General features: G+C 32.0%; 1 protein-coding gene across 8 annotated transcripts in view; it reads right to left on the bottom strand.

Moving 5' to 3' along the window:
- Nucleotides 1-18,635, bottom strand: part of LOC145303422 (islet cell autoantigen 1-like) — a 166,675-nt gene that overhangs the window by 8,749 nt on the left and 139,291 nt on the right. For 4 of the 8 annotated variants that reach the window (XM_080144754.1, XM_080144756.1, XM_080144752.1 and 1 more), the window contains 2 exons: nt 18,517-18,603; nt 5,503-5,606 (listed from right to left, as the gene is read on the bottom strand). In XM_080144754.1, coding sequence (XP_080000880.1) covers nt 5,503-5,606; nt 18,517-18,603 — 191 coding nt within the window. The remainder of the gene's footprint in view (nt 1-5,502; nt 5,607-18,516; nt 18,604-18,635) is intronic. The other 4 variants (XM_080144759.1, XM_080144755.1, XM_080144757.1 and 1 more) reach the window with 1 other exon arrangement.

The following is an 18,635-nucleotide window of genomic DNA, read 5'->3' as shown; positions in this document are numbered from 1 at the left end:
AAAAAAGCTCCATGCTCTCTTTGTAAAGATATGGAAAGCAGGCCGAGTTCCACAGGACTACAAAGATGCCTGCATCAAGCATCTCTACAAAAATAAGGGAGTCAAGAATGTCTGTGACAACCATCGGGGGATATCTCTGCTTTCAATTGCAGGAAAGATTCTGGCTAGGCTCATTCTAAACCGAATCATAAATCGTCTCGTTGATAAGGTGTATTCAGAGTCCCAGTGTGGGTTTCGGTCGGGTCGCGGCACCATTGACATGATATTTTCCTTACGTCAGGTGGCAGAAAAGGTCCGTGAGAAAAATCAGGAATTGTATATGGTGTTTGTTGACCTGACGAAGGCCTTCGACACTTGAAACGCGATGCTCTTTGGCAAGTTTTAAGAAGGCTTGGTATTCCAGAAAACATGCTGAACGTGCTCATTTCCTTTCACGAGGGGATGAAGGCCAGTGTTGTCTCAGTGGTATGATGTCTGATCCATTTGATGTTACGAATGGGACCAAACAGGGATGTGTAATGGCGCCAGTCCTTTTTGCGCTCTTCTTTTCACTAATGCTGAAACATGCATTTGATGATTTGGACACTGGTGTCAAGTTTCAATTTCGGTCATCCGGTGGCTTATTTAACCATCAACGGTTTAAGGCCAAGACTCTTCTTCGCACCGAAATTATTCGCGACTTGCTCTTCGCTGACGATGCCGCACTGGTAGCCACGTCCTTTGAGGAAGCCCAGGTTCTTCTTGATCGATTTTCAGCCGCGTGCTAGGCCTTTGGCCTGACAATTAGCATAAGGAAGACTGAGGTAGTGCATCAGCCACATCCTACCCCAAAACAAGTTGAAGGCATAAAGCAAAATCCACCAGAGTATAGATTTCCTGCGCGCAAGCTGAAAGTCGACGGTCATGATATCAATTATGTCAAGTCCTTTCCTTACCTTGGTAGCAAGGTGAACCAGGGCGGTTCTCTTGATGATGAAATTGTCAACAGGATTGCTAAGGCCACTTCTGCCTTTGGAAATCTTCGTCATCGCTTGTGGAACGAAAGGGGTATTCGACTAGACACAAAAATCCTTGTCTACCGTGCTGTTGTTCTTTCCATTCTTCTTTATGGATCTGAGTCATGGACTCCATACAGACATCACATTAATCAGCTGGACGTTTTCCACAAAAGCTGTCTACGCTCCATATGTGGTCTTAGCCTCCGCGACAAGGTATCAAATGCCGAATTATTCACAAAATGCAAAATATCTGGCATTGAATTATTCCTTATTCAATCGCAATTGCGGTGGGCTGGTCCTGTATTGAGGATGCCCGATGACAGAATTCCAAAAATTGCGATGTACAGTCAATTTGAGGGTGGTAAAAGAATTGTCGGACGTCCTTGGCTTAGGTACAAGGACAAGTTGAAGAGTAACTTGTCTGCAGTGAACATACCATACAGGAGTCTTGAAGATGAGGTGAATGACCGAAAAGGATGGAGATCAAGGTGTTTTGAAGGTCTCCAGAGGTTTCAATCTGAAAGCTTAAGGCAACTGAAAGAAAACAGAGTAAGAGCAAAACGACTACCAGCCGAACCAATATCTGCAGCATTAAATCCACATTCATGTTCTATTTGTAGCCTTGTCTGCAAGTCACTTGCTGGACTAAAAAGTCATCAGAGGCAAAAGCATAAATGAGTTTTAGAAATATGGGTTGTCTGAACCTCATACGTCGAAATCAACGGGAGAGTCCATCATATATATATATATATATATATATATATATATATATATATATATATATATATTATGCACAAAGAAATTAAATTTCTTGTCTGATTACAATACCAAATAAGATATACATTATGAAGATGGCTAATGTTTAGGATTTTTTTTTTTAGATGAGACTTGATAATTTGGACTGCTGTTCTCAGCTTAGATGTTATTTTCACAACATAACCACAGGCCTTTTTAAATGCATTTTTCTGAATTCAAGAATCTTTACAGAATTTTAAATGAAACCCTTTATTCAAGGCATGGAGTTAACTTGTTCATCAGCCATGACTGAGTAGGAATCTTAAGTAAGAATCTGTAACCGTATTCTTAGTATTATCGTGAATTGAAGAAAGTGTTCTGTTTATTGATACAGATTGCCAAGTTAATGATTACATCGGTAAAAACTGTGTGAGAATAGTATCAAAGATGAAAAGAGTAGTCCAAATAATTAAAATAATACAAAATGCTTAATATTTGAAAAACTAAATATTTTACACAAATGTTACAACAGCATTTGCTATGTTTATGCTTTTTATCTATTCAGTTGTTATAACTATAGTGTAACATTTTTCTGAGAGAATATTAAGCATAAAAACATAACTCTGTAACTCTTGATATTTCACAGAAAAAATGTTGCTAGTTTTTCTTGACTCTATTACTATTTCCATTAAAGATGCTTGACTGAACTTCAATTTTTGGTTCCTATTTGTAAACAATTCGTAGCAAGTACTCATCTTTCTACCACAATTGTGGAGAAATTTTCTTTCTTTTTAAGTGTGCCTAACATCAAAACGATCCTTGCATGAACAGTTTCTTTACAAGAATTTCTCATCTGTAAAACACATTACCATCAGACTGCTTCCCTTAGGGCTATAACATGGTCATCTTCAAATCAAACATCAACAAATAGTCATAAACCGTCCTCATAATCAAATTTTTTCTTCATTCTATTAATCATTTTCAATCCTCTCATAACATTCATCATTCAACTGTCAATCTTTCGATCCCATTAAACACTATCTCTGAGTGGTTTCTAGCCTTGATTGATTGACTGGAAATTATATTTTTATTCCTAATTAGCAGTTCAGCCCGACTTTGCTCAGGCCCTATGTACTGTTCATAACTTTATATATATATATATATATATATATATATATATATATATATATATATATATTAAAAAGTTTGACTCATATCCAAGTAACCTACATCTAAAATTTCAAGTGTTTTGACCCAAAATTGACGGAGGAGTTTGGTAGAGTCTACAAAGGTCAACTCTTTCAACTTTGACCTCTTGGCAGCCAAATTTTTGCTCAGAAACTAATTTAAAAGCTTGCTGCATGTCTGACTATACTTTATGTAAAATTTCAAATGTTTGGACCAAAAATTGGCTGAATAGTTTGCTAGAGACCGCTATGGTCACATTTTTTTTTAACTTTGACTCCAATTTTTACCCCTTAACATTTATTGTTTTGGGCTCAAATCAAATTAAAAAGTTTGATCCATGTCTAAGTAACCTACATTTAAGATTTCAAGTGTTTAGACCCAAAATTAGTGGAGGAGTTTGGTAGAGTTTTCAAAGGTCAAATCGTTGAACTTTGACAGCCAAATTTCTCACCGAAAACCAATTAAAGATATTCTCCCAAATTTCAATATCCTTTATGTCAAATCTCGAGTCTGTAGACTTAAAATTGAGAGAGTTTCACTTTTATAGATATATAGATTCGATAGGCAACCTATGAAATGCTAACCTTTAGTTTTGATTTACTTTTAAATAAATTTTTAAATTTCCAAAGTAAGGGAAGTAACTCTAAACAATTTATGAAACTTACATCCAGGTACAGACACTTATTTTAGTATATTACTAGCATGGGTGCCTGGCATTGCCCGGGTGTTTGGAGTTGTGTGTTGAGAAAAAAAAAAAAAAAAAGTGGTAGTAGGAAGGTAGGCTCGAACCCGTACCGCAAAGGAGGAAAAGAAGGGGAAAAACGTGACGTCTTTGCTGTTAGGATCACTGCCAAACCGGAAGTGACGTAGGTTTACATTAAGGCTAGACAATCGAAAAGAGGGGATGACTTTCAAAAATATTGACGAAAAAAGCGACCCCACCCTGTAGAAAAGTGTCCAGTTGGAGGTGAAGCAATTAGTGTTTTTAGCCAATTTTTCGATATTTGTTGTCTGAAGGGTCGAGCTTCAAAACGATACTGATCTTGTGAAAATCCATCTCCTCTGTTAAAAGTTTTAGGCAGACATGCAAATATACATATTTATATATTAGGAGCTCAAATTTTCGACCCAAACTGATTAAAAAGCTTTCCCTGTCTCTGAATACTCTTTATGTCAAATTTCCAATGTTTAAACCAGAAATTGTCTGAGTAATTTGGTAGAGACCGCAGAGGTCAAATTTTTAAAAACTTTGACCCCTATTATGGCCCCATAACATTTATTGTTTTGGGCTTCAATCAAGTTATTAAGTTAGACCCATGTCCAAGGAACCTATATCTAAAATTTCAAATGTTTAGACCCAAAATTGGCAGAGGAGTTTGGTAGAGTTCTCAAAGGTGAAATCGTTTAACTTTGACCCCCTTAACAACCAAATTTCTGGCCAAAAACGGATTAGAAAGATTTTCTCAAATTTCAGTACCCTGTATATCAAATTTCGAGTCTGTAGACTGAAAATTGACAGAGTTATTGTGTAGGGAAATGTACACACACAGACAGACACACAGACAGACACTTTCACTTTTATAGATATATAGATTGTTTTCATAACAGTTTGATGACTTTTTCTAGATGGATTATTTTAGAAAAATAAGTTTTTTCAAAATGTCTGCTTTCAACAATAACTCAAATAATTTGTACAATGGCAATATTATTTTTAATGAGAATGACAAGTTCATATTAAAAAACACTGTCTTAACAGTCACACAGCAAAGTTTCCTAACAATCTATATGAAGATAAAGATAGTATAACCATTTAAATAAAAAATTAAAAACAAAACCCAAAACTTTTCAATACTATTTTTTTTTAGCAATTCCTTACATGACTGAGGCTCTGGAACTTAGAAAATTTTTTTGTGCTTGTCCATTAAAATTGTATACTAAAAAATAAATTTTAAGTAAAAGCATTTTTACATACTAACATGTCATGTTGAGATTACTAAAAAAAATCTCAAAATTCTTAAAAATGATTGAGTAGAAGATATGTTAGGACTATTTTTTTTTAATAAAAAACATCAGTACTATTAATAAAAAATCCAAAAATTATAAAAATAATAGAGTAGATCTGCTTAAAAAAAAAATTATCACATATTCTCAATCCACCATTTCCTAATTTGACATTGCAAAAATATTAACTGAAAACAAGGGAGATAAGTCAGTTTGCCATGGAATTGGCTCAAAAAAAATATATATATGATAAAATTGCATTTTTCAATATTTTTTTTTTTTTGTAATTGTTTTTTTACTTAATCATTTTTTTAGAATTTTTACTAATTTCAATATGACAATTCTGTAAAAATGTTTTTCTTCAAATGAATTTTTTTAATATTCACTTTATATATATATATATAATGCAGAAGCACTAACATTTTCAACAGAATATTAAGAGGAAAAAATGAATAGCTTTTCAAAACAGACATGTTTTTTTATTATTATAAAAATTGGCAAACTCTAAAAACAGATTAGATTCTTCCAATTAAAACCTGTAACAAAAAATAAAGAAAATAGAAGAAACACCAATGCTTACCCGTTTCTAATTTATCTGGTTCATATAAATTATGCAAACTACCATTCTTCTCAGCACCTTTCTTGTCTTTAGAGACATTTTCGCCATCTTCAAGGTTTAAAAGCCTGTAAAACAAAAGTATACATTACCAAAGTATACTTACAAAAAAAAAAAAAAAAAAAACTTCCTTTAAGCAGGTTTTGTTGTATTAGATCGACAAGGAATATTTAACTCCTTTTTTTCCGTCACTTTTCCATGTTTTCTCACAAATACTGTTTTTTAACTCAAGAATTCCAACTGACATTTCCATATTTTTACTACCATTTGTCTGTGCACTTTTAGCTTTCATTCTGGATACTTTGAAGGAATTATATGCAAATTATAATTTTTAATATCAATGATAATAGTTACTGTAATGTATGAAAAAAATATAGATGTTGCATTGGATTTTGAATGTGCTTAACATTTACAGATTATGGTTTGAATTGGAAGAAAAGGAATAAAACGTTTTTATCACTACCCTCACCTCATGCCTGTATGTATTTCCTAATGTATTTCTCAATGTTGTATGTTTATGCCAATATGATAAACTAGCTAAAGTAATCATCTACACTGGGTTTCTCAAATTGTCCTGAACATTATAGAAGTTCTCCACTTATTAGGGTCAAGTTATTAAAATCTACAAGCAACTTTTTGCTTATTAGCAACAAAACAGTTGACATGTTTTTTTTTTTATGTGGAAATTTTTATTTTAATCAAACTGAGCTTTAAATTCATACATTTTCATGTGAAACATCAAATAAAAAAGAAAAGAAATTTAATATGTACAGTTTAAATGAGAAATATGAAATTCTTAACTTTAAGGACCCTCAAAACTATTAAACTGTGGAAGTGAAATAAACAAATGTTTACACAAAATTTACTTTAGAATAACAGTACATAAGAAAAATTAAATTATTAATAAAAAAAAATAGTACTCCAAGCATGCATGTGTTAAGATAAGCTCAACTATTAATTCAACACATTCACAAAAGAAAAAGGATGTGCCACCCCATACAAAAAAGAACGATAGAATAAGAACTTAGGCAAACCTTTGTTTGAATGATGCTTAGCCATTGATTAATGAAAACTTAAACACACAAGTGAGAATAATAATGGATCTGCTTGGTTAACAAGCTAAACTAAACATCACATGTATATATTAAAACATCAGATAACATGAATTCCATGCATTTTAGCCTGAGGATTCTGTGTAGTTTAATTGCCATGTATATTCATAACTAACTTACTCTTTCTCTCTCTCAGTATGTATGCATGCACGCACACACACACACACACACACACACACAAAGGGTGACACCTAAATCGCTTTAACATTTTAAGATAAATTGTCTTTCATACATGAGTGTACCTTATTCTTTCTTTTTTTCTTTATTACATAGTTTAAAAGATTAAAATTTTATTTTGATTTACGTATGAAAAAAATAAAAAATAATTTATTGTAAAAATGTGACTTATATGCCACCCTATATATATATATATATATATTTATTTATTCAATTATATTTCACTATTTATTTATTCCAATCCTTTAATTTATAAATTAACTTCTCTCCCAATTTTTGGATTTTGTAATCATGCCCAGTTAATTAAAGAGATTCAGACATTATTTTATATGAATATGAGTGCAAACAATGCTGAAAGATAACTTTTAATGCAGGAAAATAAGAATTTTCTGGTAAAAACAAAAAACATGAAATCATTCAGTTTTCTATATTGGCTAGTCATCATGCCTGTTAGTAAAAAGGACAGAAAGTAGATGCAATATTTTAAGATCAAAGATGAAATAAAAAATAAAAAAACATCCCTAAAAAAAAATAAATAAAATAAAGATTGTTAGTTCTGTACACATATTTCAAGAGTGTGTGTATGGGGAGGGGGGCAGTTTTGATCAATCCGTTATTTACTAAAAACACATTCTTTTAAAAAGAAATTTTTTTAAAGGAGTTTCAAGAATTGCATATACCATTCTAATGAAACAAAAAAAAAAACAATAAATTCTATATAATAAACATGAACATCTGATTGCCTATCTGCACATCTTACACTTGCATTCAGTTTTGAGGGATAATGGATACCCCTGTAAAGGTCTGTGCGTGGTGAGTCAATTGTGAACCAAGGGTTGCACAATCCTCAACCACACCTCTCCTGAATCGACATTACTTGATTCCAGTAGCAAGAAATTCAGAACGATTGGAAACAATGCAGATATAAGCAAACAGCTCTCTCACATGCAGTACTTGGTATTCCCTAATAAATGATAATAGTTTTAGTACTGACCAGGCTCAACATGGCTTAATTTTAGTGATCTAACAGGAACCAGTGTGTCAACAAAATATGCCAGACATGCATATATATACAAAAAAACAAAAAAAACCCTAATAAACAATTTTTTATAAGATAAGTTATGTCTACTATAAATAGACATAAAAGTTATGAGTTAAGTTTTCTTTAGGTGGGGTGGGGGAGAAATCCCACTCCACCACCCAAAATAACCATACCAAATGGATTAAAAAAAAAACCAAACTACTGGTCGAATTATAATGAAATTTGGAACAAATAGTAGAAATAAAGGTTACTCTTTAATATCCTGTTGCATGTGATGTTATATCTATCAACCTGGGCAACACTGAGTGACCCTGCTAAAAAGATATTTTTAAACCTCTTTGAAGATAAGGAATCATTATTTCGCATATACTTTGCATGTAAACAGATTTTCTCGCAGAAAAATCCGATTGGAGAATGTTATAATAGAATAATATAAATAACCTTTTAATGTCCCCATTTACTTGCCTCTTCACAAGGACAGAGTTAGAATTAGGTCGGTTTTTAATGTTGAGAAAAATTCAGCTTCTCAAAAAGAGGTACTCTGAATTGAGACAAAAATAAAATCTGCCTCAGTCTAGAAAGAGTTCTCCCTCGCTGACTAAAGACAGAATAGATGCAGTATAGTATCGAAACAGATACTACATCTTTTAATGTTACATGAGATTAATATTACATGAGATCAAATAATGCTTGTACAATCATTGCAACTTGCTTAATCACACACAAAAAAATTTTTAATTTTATAAATCACATGATAGAACTATCCACCCACAGACAGTTAATGTAGCTCTTGGTGAGAGGGGAATAGATATGATATTGTCTGCTACTTGTGAGGCAGCGGTGACAATATTCTTGAAGATCTTCTTGTGCAAGCTAGTATATTCATGAAGGAAAACAGCAATGACAACTTTAAATTTAACTACATTTTATTTATTTATACAAATGAATATCCATGTCTTTAATCCAGAGTTGCTTTTTTTCTGGCTTAAGTACGCCCATCTATCTGAATCGTACATGACAATCTGACTCCATGAAAAATCTTTCAGCAACAAAGAAAAATTAAAATCCTTTCTACATAAATAATTAAAGTAATAAATCATATATATCTGTGTACTAAACACTATCGATCATACTACTTAACTCAGCAGATCATGTCTAAACATATTACTGTCAAGCAATTTTTTTTAACCGAGAGTCACCACTTATCAAGGCCCAAAGGCCACTCGAAGATATAGATTAATAAATATTGGATGGGCGGTGAGACAATGCAGTAATGATGGTAGAAGTTGGGTAGAATCTGATTATTTATTATTGTGTTCGGATGATTAATCAGAATCGGTAATCTTAAAAATTGGAACTTTTTAAAGTACCGAAGTTGTTAGCGAAAAAATTTGTGCCCATTTTCCGAATAGTCATTTTGTTTTGCTTTGTCTTTGCATTAAAACTTAATTATCTATTGTTGGTCGTAATGATAAAATGATAAATATTTATTGATTTTAAACTAATAACCAAACTAAAATCTCTATATAAATTCTCCATCACAAGTGTATTTTTATGTTTGCAAAAATATATGCACATATTACGCGGTTTTTACTTTAATCTGAAAAAAAAAAGTACAGAACAAGTCTATGTCTAAATATTTAGAAATTTTAAAAGAATCACAATCTGTAATTATATCAGAATCGGAAAAAAATAGTGGAATCGTCCCATCACTATTGTTTATTGCATCAAAACAATAGAAAAGATATAAAAAGTTTTTATGAAATTTCAATTCGACAAAAAAATAACAAAGTTGTTGTTCGTTAGTAAAATCATGCATATCAGTATTATTATCCTCATCTTCATTGTTGCTATGATGATGATGATGATGATCCTGTTGTTAGTTTTACCAAACAGATAATGGCTATGTGTCTTGGGGAAGGAAAATAGGAGAGAAACTCACTCAAATGAGTTACCTGTCAATTTTACAGCCTCTCACATCTGAAATGACGAAGAATGATTATCAAGAATAAATTCAAGTGTGCACAAGAAAGAGACGGACAGCCTAAACCATGGACACAGTGCATCATCCTTTTGGATTAAACATTCAGCATATGTTTATGAAATGGAAGCAGCAGACGATCACTTTTTGAAATCTTCATTAGATGCAAATGTAGGTTACGTTACAATATTTTGTGTATCATATGTTAAATGCATTGCTTTCAATGAATATTTTTTTGTTTGTTTCATCCGATATGTTAAGTAAATAATCCTAAACAATTACACAATGAAAAACTTATTTCTACTGCATCATTCTTACTTACATTCTTTCAGTCGACTGGTGTTCAACCTACTTTAATGTGGGCCACCCTATATAGTGGTTGCTACAACAACAATGTGTCACTGCATCAAGCAAATGTGTATGATGCAATATTGTAAACATTTGTTTTTAAATCAAAAGAAAAATATTGTTATTGTAACAGAATAGTCTTAAATGGAAAGATAAAACTTTTTTAAATATTCCTATTAAAAAAAAAATCAAATTAATTTTTAAACAAAAATATTGCCAATGTCCTTTTTCCAATTCTTTTTTCTTATTTTTTGTTCATGTTGGGGCATCCTGCCAGATGTCAGACATTCACCTGCTACTTCAAACATGTATGCAAATGACCAAGCCGTGGCATGAGTTGATGTCACAGCAAAGGAAAAGAACAAAAAGAAAAGTGAAGAAAAATTTGATAACACGTGTGAGTGAAGCCCGTGCCGGTGAAAGAGATTTGAAAAACCTGTGTGGCCGCGACGTGACTTGAGGAGACGTGTTGATGTGGGAGAAGAAGAAGCACATATTTGACATGGCAGAGTTTTGTTAACTACATGGCAAACAAAGAGATTTGTAAAACCAAGATGCAAGCGTAGTTTGCAAAGTACTATCAATAAATGCCTTTTATTTCAACCAAAAAAAAACAAATTTCTTTCCTTTGCAAGACTTCCGTGCATAATATTGTACTTGTGTTAACATGTAATGGAAATATTACACGAAAACATTGATAAAAGAGATATTTTTTAGGATTCTAATCGTCCTTTTAAGTGAAACTGTTTGGATATCTCTTGCATTTGATATGCAGGGTATATTTACCAAGGAATTTTACTTAAATTCATTTACTGGAATGATTGAGATCTTCTTAACATTCGAGTTTCTTTTCATTACTTCTAGTAAAATATGTTTTGACATTAATCCCAAGTAGATAATTCTATAGTAAAAACGAGAAAAGAAAAAAAAAAAAGAACAGTTAACTGATAAATACATGGTGAATAGTAATCTATTTTTAAATAAAGGAGGTGGAGATACAGCTGGATTAACTCCCCTTTACAGATTTATGATTTCATATTTATCTCCTTTGCAAAATTTCAGAATCCTATATTTGATTTTTCAAATATGCACAATATGAATTGAAAGCCATGTTTAATTTCAGAAGAGTTTCTGATGGGTAGTTATACTTGACAAGTCCTAGAGATGAAAAAGAGTTTTCGGATTTGAATTGTTGCTAGCAGCATGTGGCTCGATTTGATTGGTCAATTCCTATCACCAGTGTCTATAACTAAAACCTTCCAATTTTTTTTAATTATACCCTCTTATTATATATTATAAAATATTGCAAAAGTTTTTATTAATCATTTTACAGATACCAGTTAATTTGCTATAAGTAATTTTTTTTAATCTTTTTAATTTAGTGATAAATAAATAATTATGTAATGTTTTTCCAATAATTCATTAATGTCAACAATGGCACAAAACTATTTCGAATTAAAATTTGTAAAAAAACAAATATTAAACAATACTATTCTTAGTTCCAATAATATTGTGAAATGTGATTTGAAACACTCCTCCTTCTCCTGCACCAATCAAAGAAATGTGATTTTCCACTTATCTTTTAAGCATAATTATATTTGAAATTACTTTTTCCTGTTATGCATTGAAAATGGATGCTTCTAACAGATAAGTTGTGAATTTGCGATGTATATTTATTTTTTATTAGATGCAAATGTTTATATTAATTATTGATTTCACTTTTTAATTTGTATTTTTTATTTGATTGTGTTTTATTAAATTTATACTATCTGGTCCAAGAATGTACTCCTAAGAAATAAATTGCATATATATATATATATATATATATATATATATATATATATATATATAGATAACAGATTACCATATATCTTGTGCTTTTTGTTTCTTGTTTAATTAGAGGCATAATATTTCTCCCCTAAATAAAAGGCTTATTTGAACTTATATTAGCTTGTAATTTATTAATGTATTTATACTGTATTTTTTTAGCACAGTCACAAACTAATTTTTTTATCCAAATTCAAAATGGCGAGTCTGCTCTCCATGTTGATACAATAAAATATGATAATGGAATTTTGTAAGGGGGAGAGGGGCTTGCATTTTTAAAAAAAACTTTAGAATTGAGCAAACATTTAAGTATGGTACTTAATATCTAAATTCTATATCTGCCAGGATCAATGTTGTATATGTTTATATCTGTAATAATATCTATTGATCCGGTATAAATATTTATTTTTTATGTTACACTAATATAAAAGGAAATTAAATCGGTTTATATACTATTACCTAAAACTATGTTACTAGAGATTTATTATATTTTTCTCTTTTGTGGACTCAAGGATACAGCTTTAGGACTAAATATAAAATCTTAATATCATTTTGAATCTTACTTGAACATTGTTTTGCTTCTTTTTTTTTTCCTATACTACAAATCTAGTAATAATTTTTATTCTCCCTCAAGTCAGGATTGTACTCTAATTGATCATGTTTCTGAGAGTATAGATGCAGCACTCTCCTTAGATAGTAACGCCCAAATACATGTGTTTGGTGATTTTAATATCCATCATAAAAATTGCCTTGTTTTTTGGGGTTGCACAGATGCACCTGGACACTACTTATAGCTTCCCTATAGCACATTCCCTCATACAGACAGTCATGTTCCCAACCCGCCTACCAGATCGTGAACCTCAGCAGGCTTCACTTCTAAACCTATTCCTCACCACAGTACTCAAGGATTGTGTGACTAATGCCCATAGACCACTTGGAAATACAGATCACCTAGTGGTATCAGTTGACATCACACTTAAATCCCAAACCCAAGGTGAGAAACCATTGCTCAAAACAAGGTACTACAAAAGGGCTGACTGGAAAGCCATTAGAGAACACATCAGAGATGCCTCGTGGACTGATATCTTCTCTCTTCCTGCTGAACAGTATGTCAATGAGACAACTGAATGGTGCAAATCAGGCATTGAATCATATGTTCCCACACAGAAGTATTATAGCAAGTCTCACTCACCCCCAAGGTTCACTACAGACTGTGCAGCTGCTATGGCACAAAGACAGCATGCATTCCGTCAGTTTGTACATTATAAGTCAAATATAAATAGGCAAAAATTTGTAGATGCTAGAAATCATTGTAAGAGAGAAATAGCAACAGCCAAAAAAAAAAAAGCATGCGGAAATAATCAGGGAATGCATTGAATCACAAAAGATAAGGACTCGTGATTTCTGAAAAATCTATAATAGTGCAGTGATTAAAGGGCAATCAATAATTCCTTCACTATCCAACAACCAGAAGGTTGCATACACAGCAACGGAGAAGGCGGAACTACTTGCCTGGTGATTCGCCTCCAACTCCACTTTAGAGCCAACAAACAACTCCCTCCCAAATTTCCCTATACGAACTAAAGCCACACTAGATGATGTAAAAATCACCCCTTCTCAGGTCCACAATATCATAAAAAACTTAGACACCTCAAAGGCACGTGGGCCTGATCTCATCCCTGCTATACTAATTAAGAAATGCTCAGCTGAGCTAGCCCCCATACTTCCCAAGCTCTACAATAAATGCTTTGCTAAATCTTGCTTCCCTAATAGCTGGAAGATGGCCTCTGTGGTACCAGTGTACAAGAATTCTGGTAAAAGGATTGACCCTCTCAATTATTGCCCTATTAGTCTCCTCCCCCTCTTCACTAAAATCTTTGAGGCCTAAATCAATCAAGCACTAGTTCACCACCTTGCAAAAGCAAATATTCTCTGTCAAACAGTATGGATTTAGGCAATGTCGTTCTACTGCAGATATTTTAACAGTCATCTCTGAATGCATTTACCATGTACTAGATAAGGCGGGTGAAGTCAGGGCTGTAGCCCTTGATATATCCAAGGCCTTTGACAAAGTTTGGCATGAAGGGCTGCTAATGAAAATTAAATTGTATTGTATAACTAGACATATATTAAATATAATAAGATCCTTCTTAGACAATAGAATCATACAGGTTGTCATTGATGGACGTACATCCAAGCAGCATAACATTAATACGGGACTGCCTTAGAAGTCGATCCTTGGAGCACTATTATTCCTGATATTCATTAACGACCTCCCTGATATTGTGTGCGAAATGGGTATATTTGCTGATGATACAATGCATGTACATAAATCTAAAACAATGGCAGAATCGTTAAAAAAATGACGTCCAAACCGTAGTGGAATGGGGATGCAAATGGATGTGGATGGTAACATTTAATACTAGTAAAACTAAGTGGCTCTCCTTTACCAATTACAAAATGCCTCTCCAACTGCCTATACCCATTACAAATAACAGCCTACCTGAGGATTCTTCCTTCAAACTCCTCGGCCTAACATTTGCAAGCAATATGAACTGGAACAAATACATTGAGGACATTGCAAAAGCTGCTGCAAAGAAAGTAGGTTTTCTCTATTGACCTAGAAGACTACTTACACCTGAGAGTATCCTGTACCTTTACAAGGCCACCATTCGCCCATATATGGAGTATTTGTGGTGCATCTACCACTAGCCTCTCTCTCTTGGATAGGCCTCAAAAAAGGGTCTCCAATCTAATAGGTCCCACTTTTTTAACTAAGCTCCAACTCCTGTCCCATCACTACAATGTTGCATATCTGTGCCCGTTTTACAAATATGATGAACTCGTTTCACGTGTTCATATCGACGTACATATCCTCGACAAACCAGCTTAGCATTAAAATCTCATCCCTTCACTGTTGATGTCCCTAAATGCCAGAAAGCTTTCTATTCTAATAGTCTCTTCCCTCAAACAGCTAAACTTTTGAATTCCCTTTCTATTTACCTGATTGTACTGATATGCAAAAGTTTAAATGTAACGTAAACCAACATATTCTTTCCTAGGCATAGTCCCAAATAGTAGCTTCTTACATCCAAGTGGTGATATGCCTTGTTAGGGGTGAACGCGAGTAAAAAAAAAAAAATAAATAAAAAATATATATATCTCCACAATGGCAATGCTGGGTGAAATGCCACGAACATAAAAGTGGCAATAATTAATAATATAATAATAATAACAACAATAATAGACATAAGAACTGCATATTTAAGTTACCAGGCAACACCGAGTTCATCCAACAGTCATTAAAAAAAAAAAAAAGTTTGCATGCATTTTCACATTTTGTGCATATTGAGAAGCAAACAACAAACCCAAACAAGAGGAAAATACATTTTAAAATCTGTGCAGAGGAAAGGGTGAAAAAAAGTTGGAAGAAATGGTTAAAAAAAAAAAAAAAAAAAAAAAAAAAAGATAAAATCTACTTTCATATTATTTTCTTCATCATTTGCTAAACTAAAATGAAGTTGATGCAAATGTATCCATCACCACAGTTGCTATCTGGGAGGAAAATACAAAGTTGGTTATACAGGGTGGGCCAAAATAAGGGTCCTATTTTTAAAAATTCATAAATTCATGTAAGTTTTAAGAAGTGTTTTTCGGCCAAAATTTGTTTTGTTTATTTCAAAAAATCTCGGAAGGGTCAGTCTTCACACACATAAAGTTTGGTGAGTTTAACTTTTATTTTGTGGAAGTTATTCAAATTTAAAGATAGGACCCTTATTTTGGCCCACCCTGTACTATAAATGGGGAGAGAGGGAAAAAAGTGAGAGAAAGAGAGAAAAAAGGGAGAGAGAAAGAGCTGACAGAGGAGATCAAAAGGCAATTTGAGATTAATTTACAGACAGAAATGATGAACATTTTAGGATCTAGAAAAAAAATCTATATGGGGCTTTTAATATGCAAAAGTTTGTGATGTTAAGAATGTGAGTTGAGCCAATCTTCTGACAGTAAAGATAAAAATAACTCGTGCATCTAGTTCTCATACTCTTTTTTTGTTAAACAAGTCAACACAGTTCAAAAAAGATGCTATTGTATTTTGTCTTAAAATCTTTTAGATGACTATCGATAATTGAAATAATAAAAATGATCATATTTTATTTATTATTAGTGGGAAGCAGCCAGCTTTGTCAAGTTGTAAAATATGTTTAAATATATTTAAATTTATGCAAATTTCGTATTTATTATTACAGAACAAATTATATATATATATATATATATATATATATATATATATTAGTCTAAAGAAGCTTTGAATAAAAAAATGCAAACATAAAAATAAAGAATGCAGTTTAAATTCCCAGAAGGAAAAAAATATTTTAACTTTAACCTATCGCAGACTTAACACCTACATAATCCGACTTCAAAAATGTTTATAATGATAAAACAGAACTCATTTATATAAGGAAGAAAAAAAAAAAGCCTTTACTAAAACCGTTAAAAAGAAAGACCTAGCACTTCAATAAGCCGATTTCGCAAAAGTCTACAATTTAAAAACAGAATTTTACTACATAACGATGGAAAGAGAAAACCTTAACTAAAATTTTGTAATTAGAAAATATATATATATAGTACTGATTCCAAATTAAAAAAAAAAAAATGACATAGGTGCCATCAGATAGAATCAAAACCAAGACATTTACACTCCAGTCACGTTATCTACTATCAACAGAAAGGTAAGAAAGATTTCAAATTAAACCACTTTAAGCTATGAATGAACTTGCACATACGTAAAAGTAATAGAAATATGTCAGCAAGTTGAAATGAACATTTTGCATTTCAACTTGCCGACATATTTCGGTACATGTTATTCATTCATCTAAACAAAGATTTTACTCATTATAAACCATCTTTAATGTATGATTACTATTTCATGTTTCCTGTGACCAGTAGTTTAAGAGATTATGGGTTCAATATTTTCACACAGACAAAAACACATACATACATTTACTGTTTTATTTATATAGATCACTCAGAGTACCTCATTTCCATTTTAATAAAACTTTCTTTCCTTAATTACTGCTTCTCATGTATCTTTGTAGTTCTTGCTTCTACATAACTTAGACATAAAATTCATTTACTTATATTTTCATTATACATCAAGTCAGTGCATCAAAGATTATCCCCCTTGTAACATTGGACTATGAATAGTAAAATAATTTTATTTTCTTCATTAAAATTCTACTTGATAATTTCTCATCATATTTTAATGTAGACAAATCGTTTTGCTTAATAAGTAAGAATATCAAATAGTTTTGCTTGATAGTAAAGGTTGAGGACATGCATTGCATGAAGAGAAATGAGATGAGAATGATACAATGGATGTGATGTGAGTTTTAAGGACATTCTGATCTGGTCACATTAGAGGAAGATTAAATCCGGACAGTATGGGAAGATTTGTGTTGAGGTAGCAGGTACAGTTAACAGGATAAGGTCTAGGAAAACATAGGAGGAAATGTTAAGATGCATTTAAGAGGAATGAATAAAGATCTGGCAAGAGATAGGCGAGTTTGGAAGTCAATTTCTAAAATCCATTCAATATATGCCAGTATGTAATGAACATTAAATCGATGATGACCGTGATGGTGGTTACAAATTGATACAAAAAAGGCTTTTATTAAGAGTGGTATATCTTTGTTTACAAAGCCATTCGACGGAAATGACATCATACAAATTTTACGGTACAGATGATTAACACTGTATATAATGTTGTTTATTTTTTTCTTCAAGCAAATATGAACATAGTTTATTCAAACAGTCTTTATTTGAACTTTTGTAACAAAATTATAACCTTTATAATAAAAATATGTTTATGCACTGTTTTTTTTAATCAAACATCAGGTTGGTAATTTTTTTCACATCAGACATAAAAATAGAGCTGTTATAAAAACATTTATGAACTGTTTTGTTTTTTTCCAATAATATATTTATGAATTATTTAAAAAAAAAAAAGTTTATAAACATATTTTTATCATAAAGTTTATATAAAAGTTCAAATAAAGACTGTTTGAATAAAACTCATATTTTTATATTTGCTTGAAAAAAAAAATTACATTATTATTAAAATTTGTCTGACATCACTTCCACTGAATGGTTTTGTAAACAAAGAAGTGCCAATCTTAACGAAAGCCACACAAAAAAAAAATGTGATGGACACTTTTGCATCAATATATATTTATCTATAAGTGCGACTAGAATACTGGCAGTGTTTAAACTGCAAATTACTTTTCTCTTAAGAAAATATGTTTGATGATAAACCACATTCCCCACAAAAAAAAAAAAATGGCATTTACATACCCCCCCCCCCAAAAAAAAGGGAAAAAAAACAAGTGAATACAAGGAAGTTTGAGTGTAATACCCATGGGGAAGTATTGTGTGGGTGAGAGTTTCTTGTTACCAAGAGAGCATTGTTCAAAAGGAGTGCTAAGGCTGACTACCTGTCAACATTTTTTGGAGGAGACTGCTTCTCTTCCTTTAGTTTCTTATCATTCGAAATTGCTTTCTTCGGCTCAGATTGCTTCTGGCTTTATTTCAAGTCAAGAAAAATAAGATTAAT

This window comes from Euprymna scolopes, chromosome 19 (genome assembly GCF_053919585.1).
Source record: "Euprymna scolopes isolate OS-2025 chromosome 19, ASM5391958v1, whole genome shotgun sequence".
Lineage (NCBI taxonomy): Eukaryota > Metazoa > Mollusca > Cephalopoda > Sepiida > Sepiolidae > Euprymna > Euprymna scolopes.
This window is presented reverse-complemented; position numbering and strand designations above follow the sequence as displayed.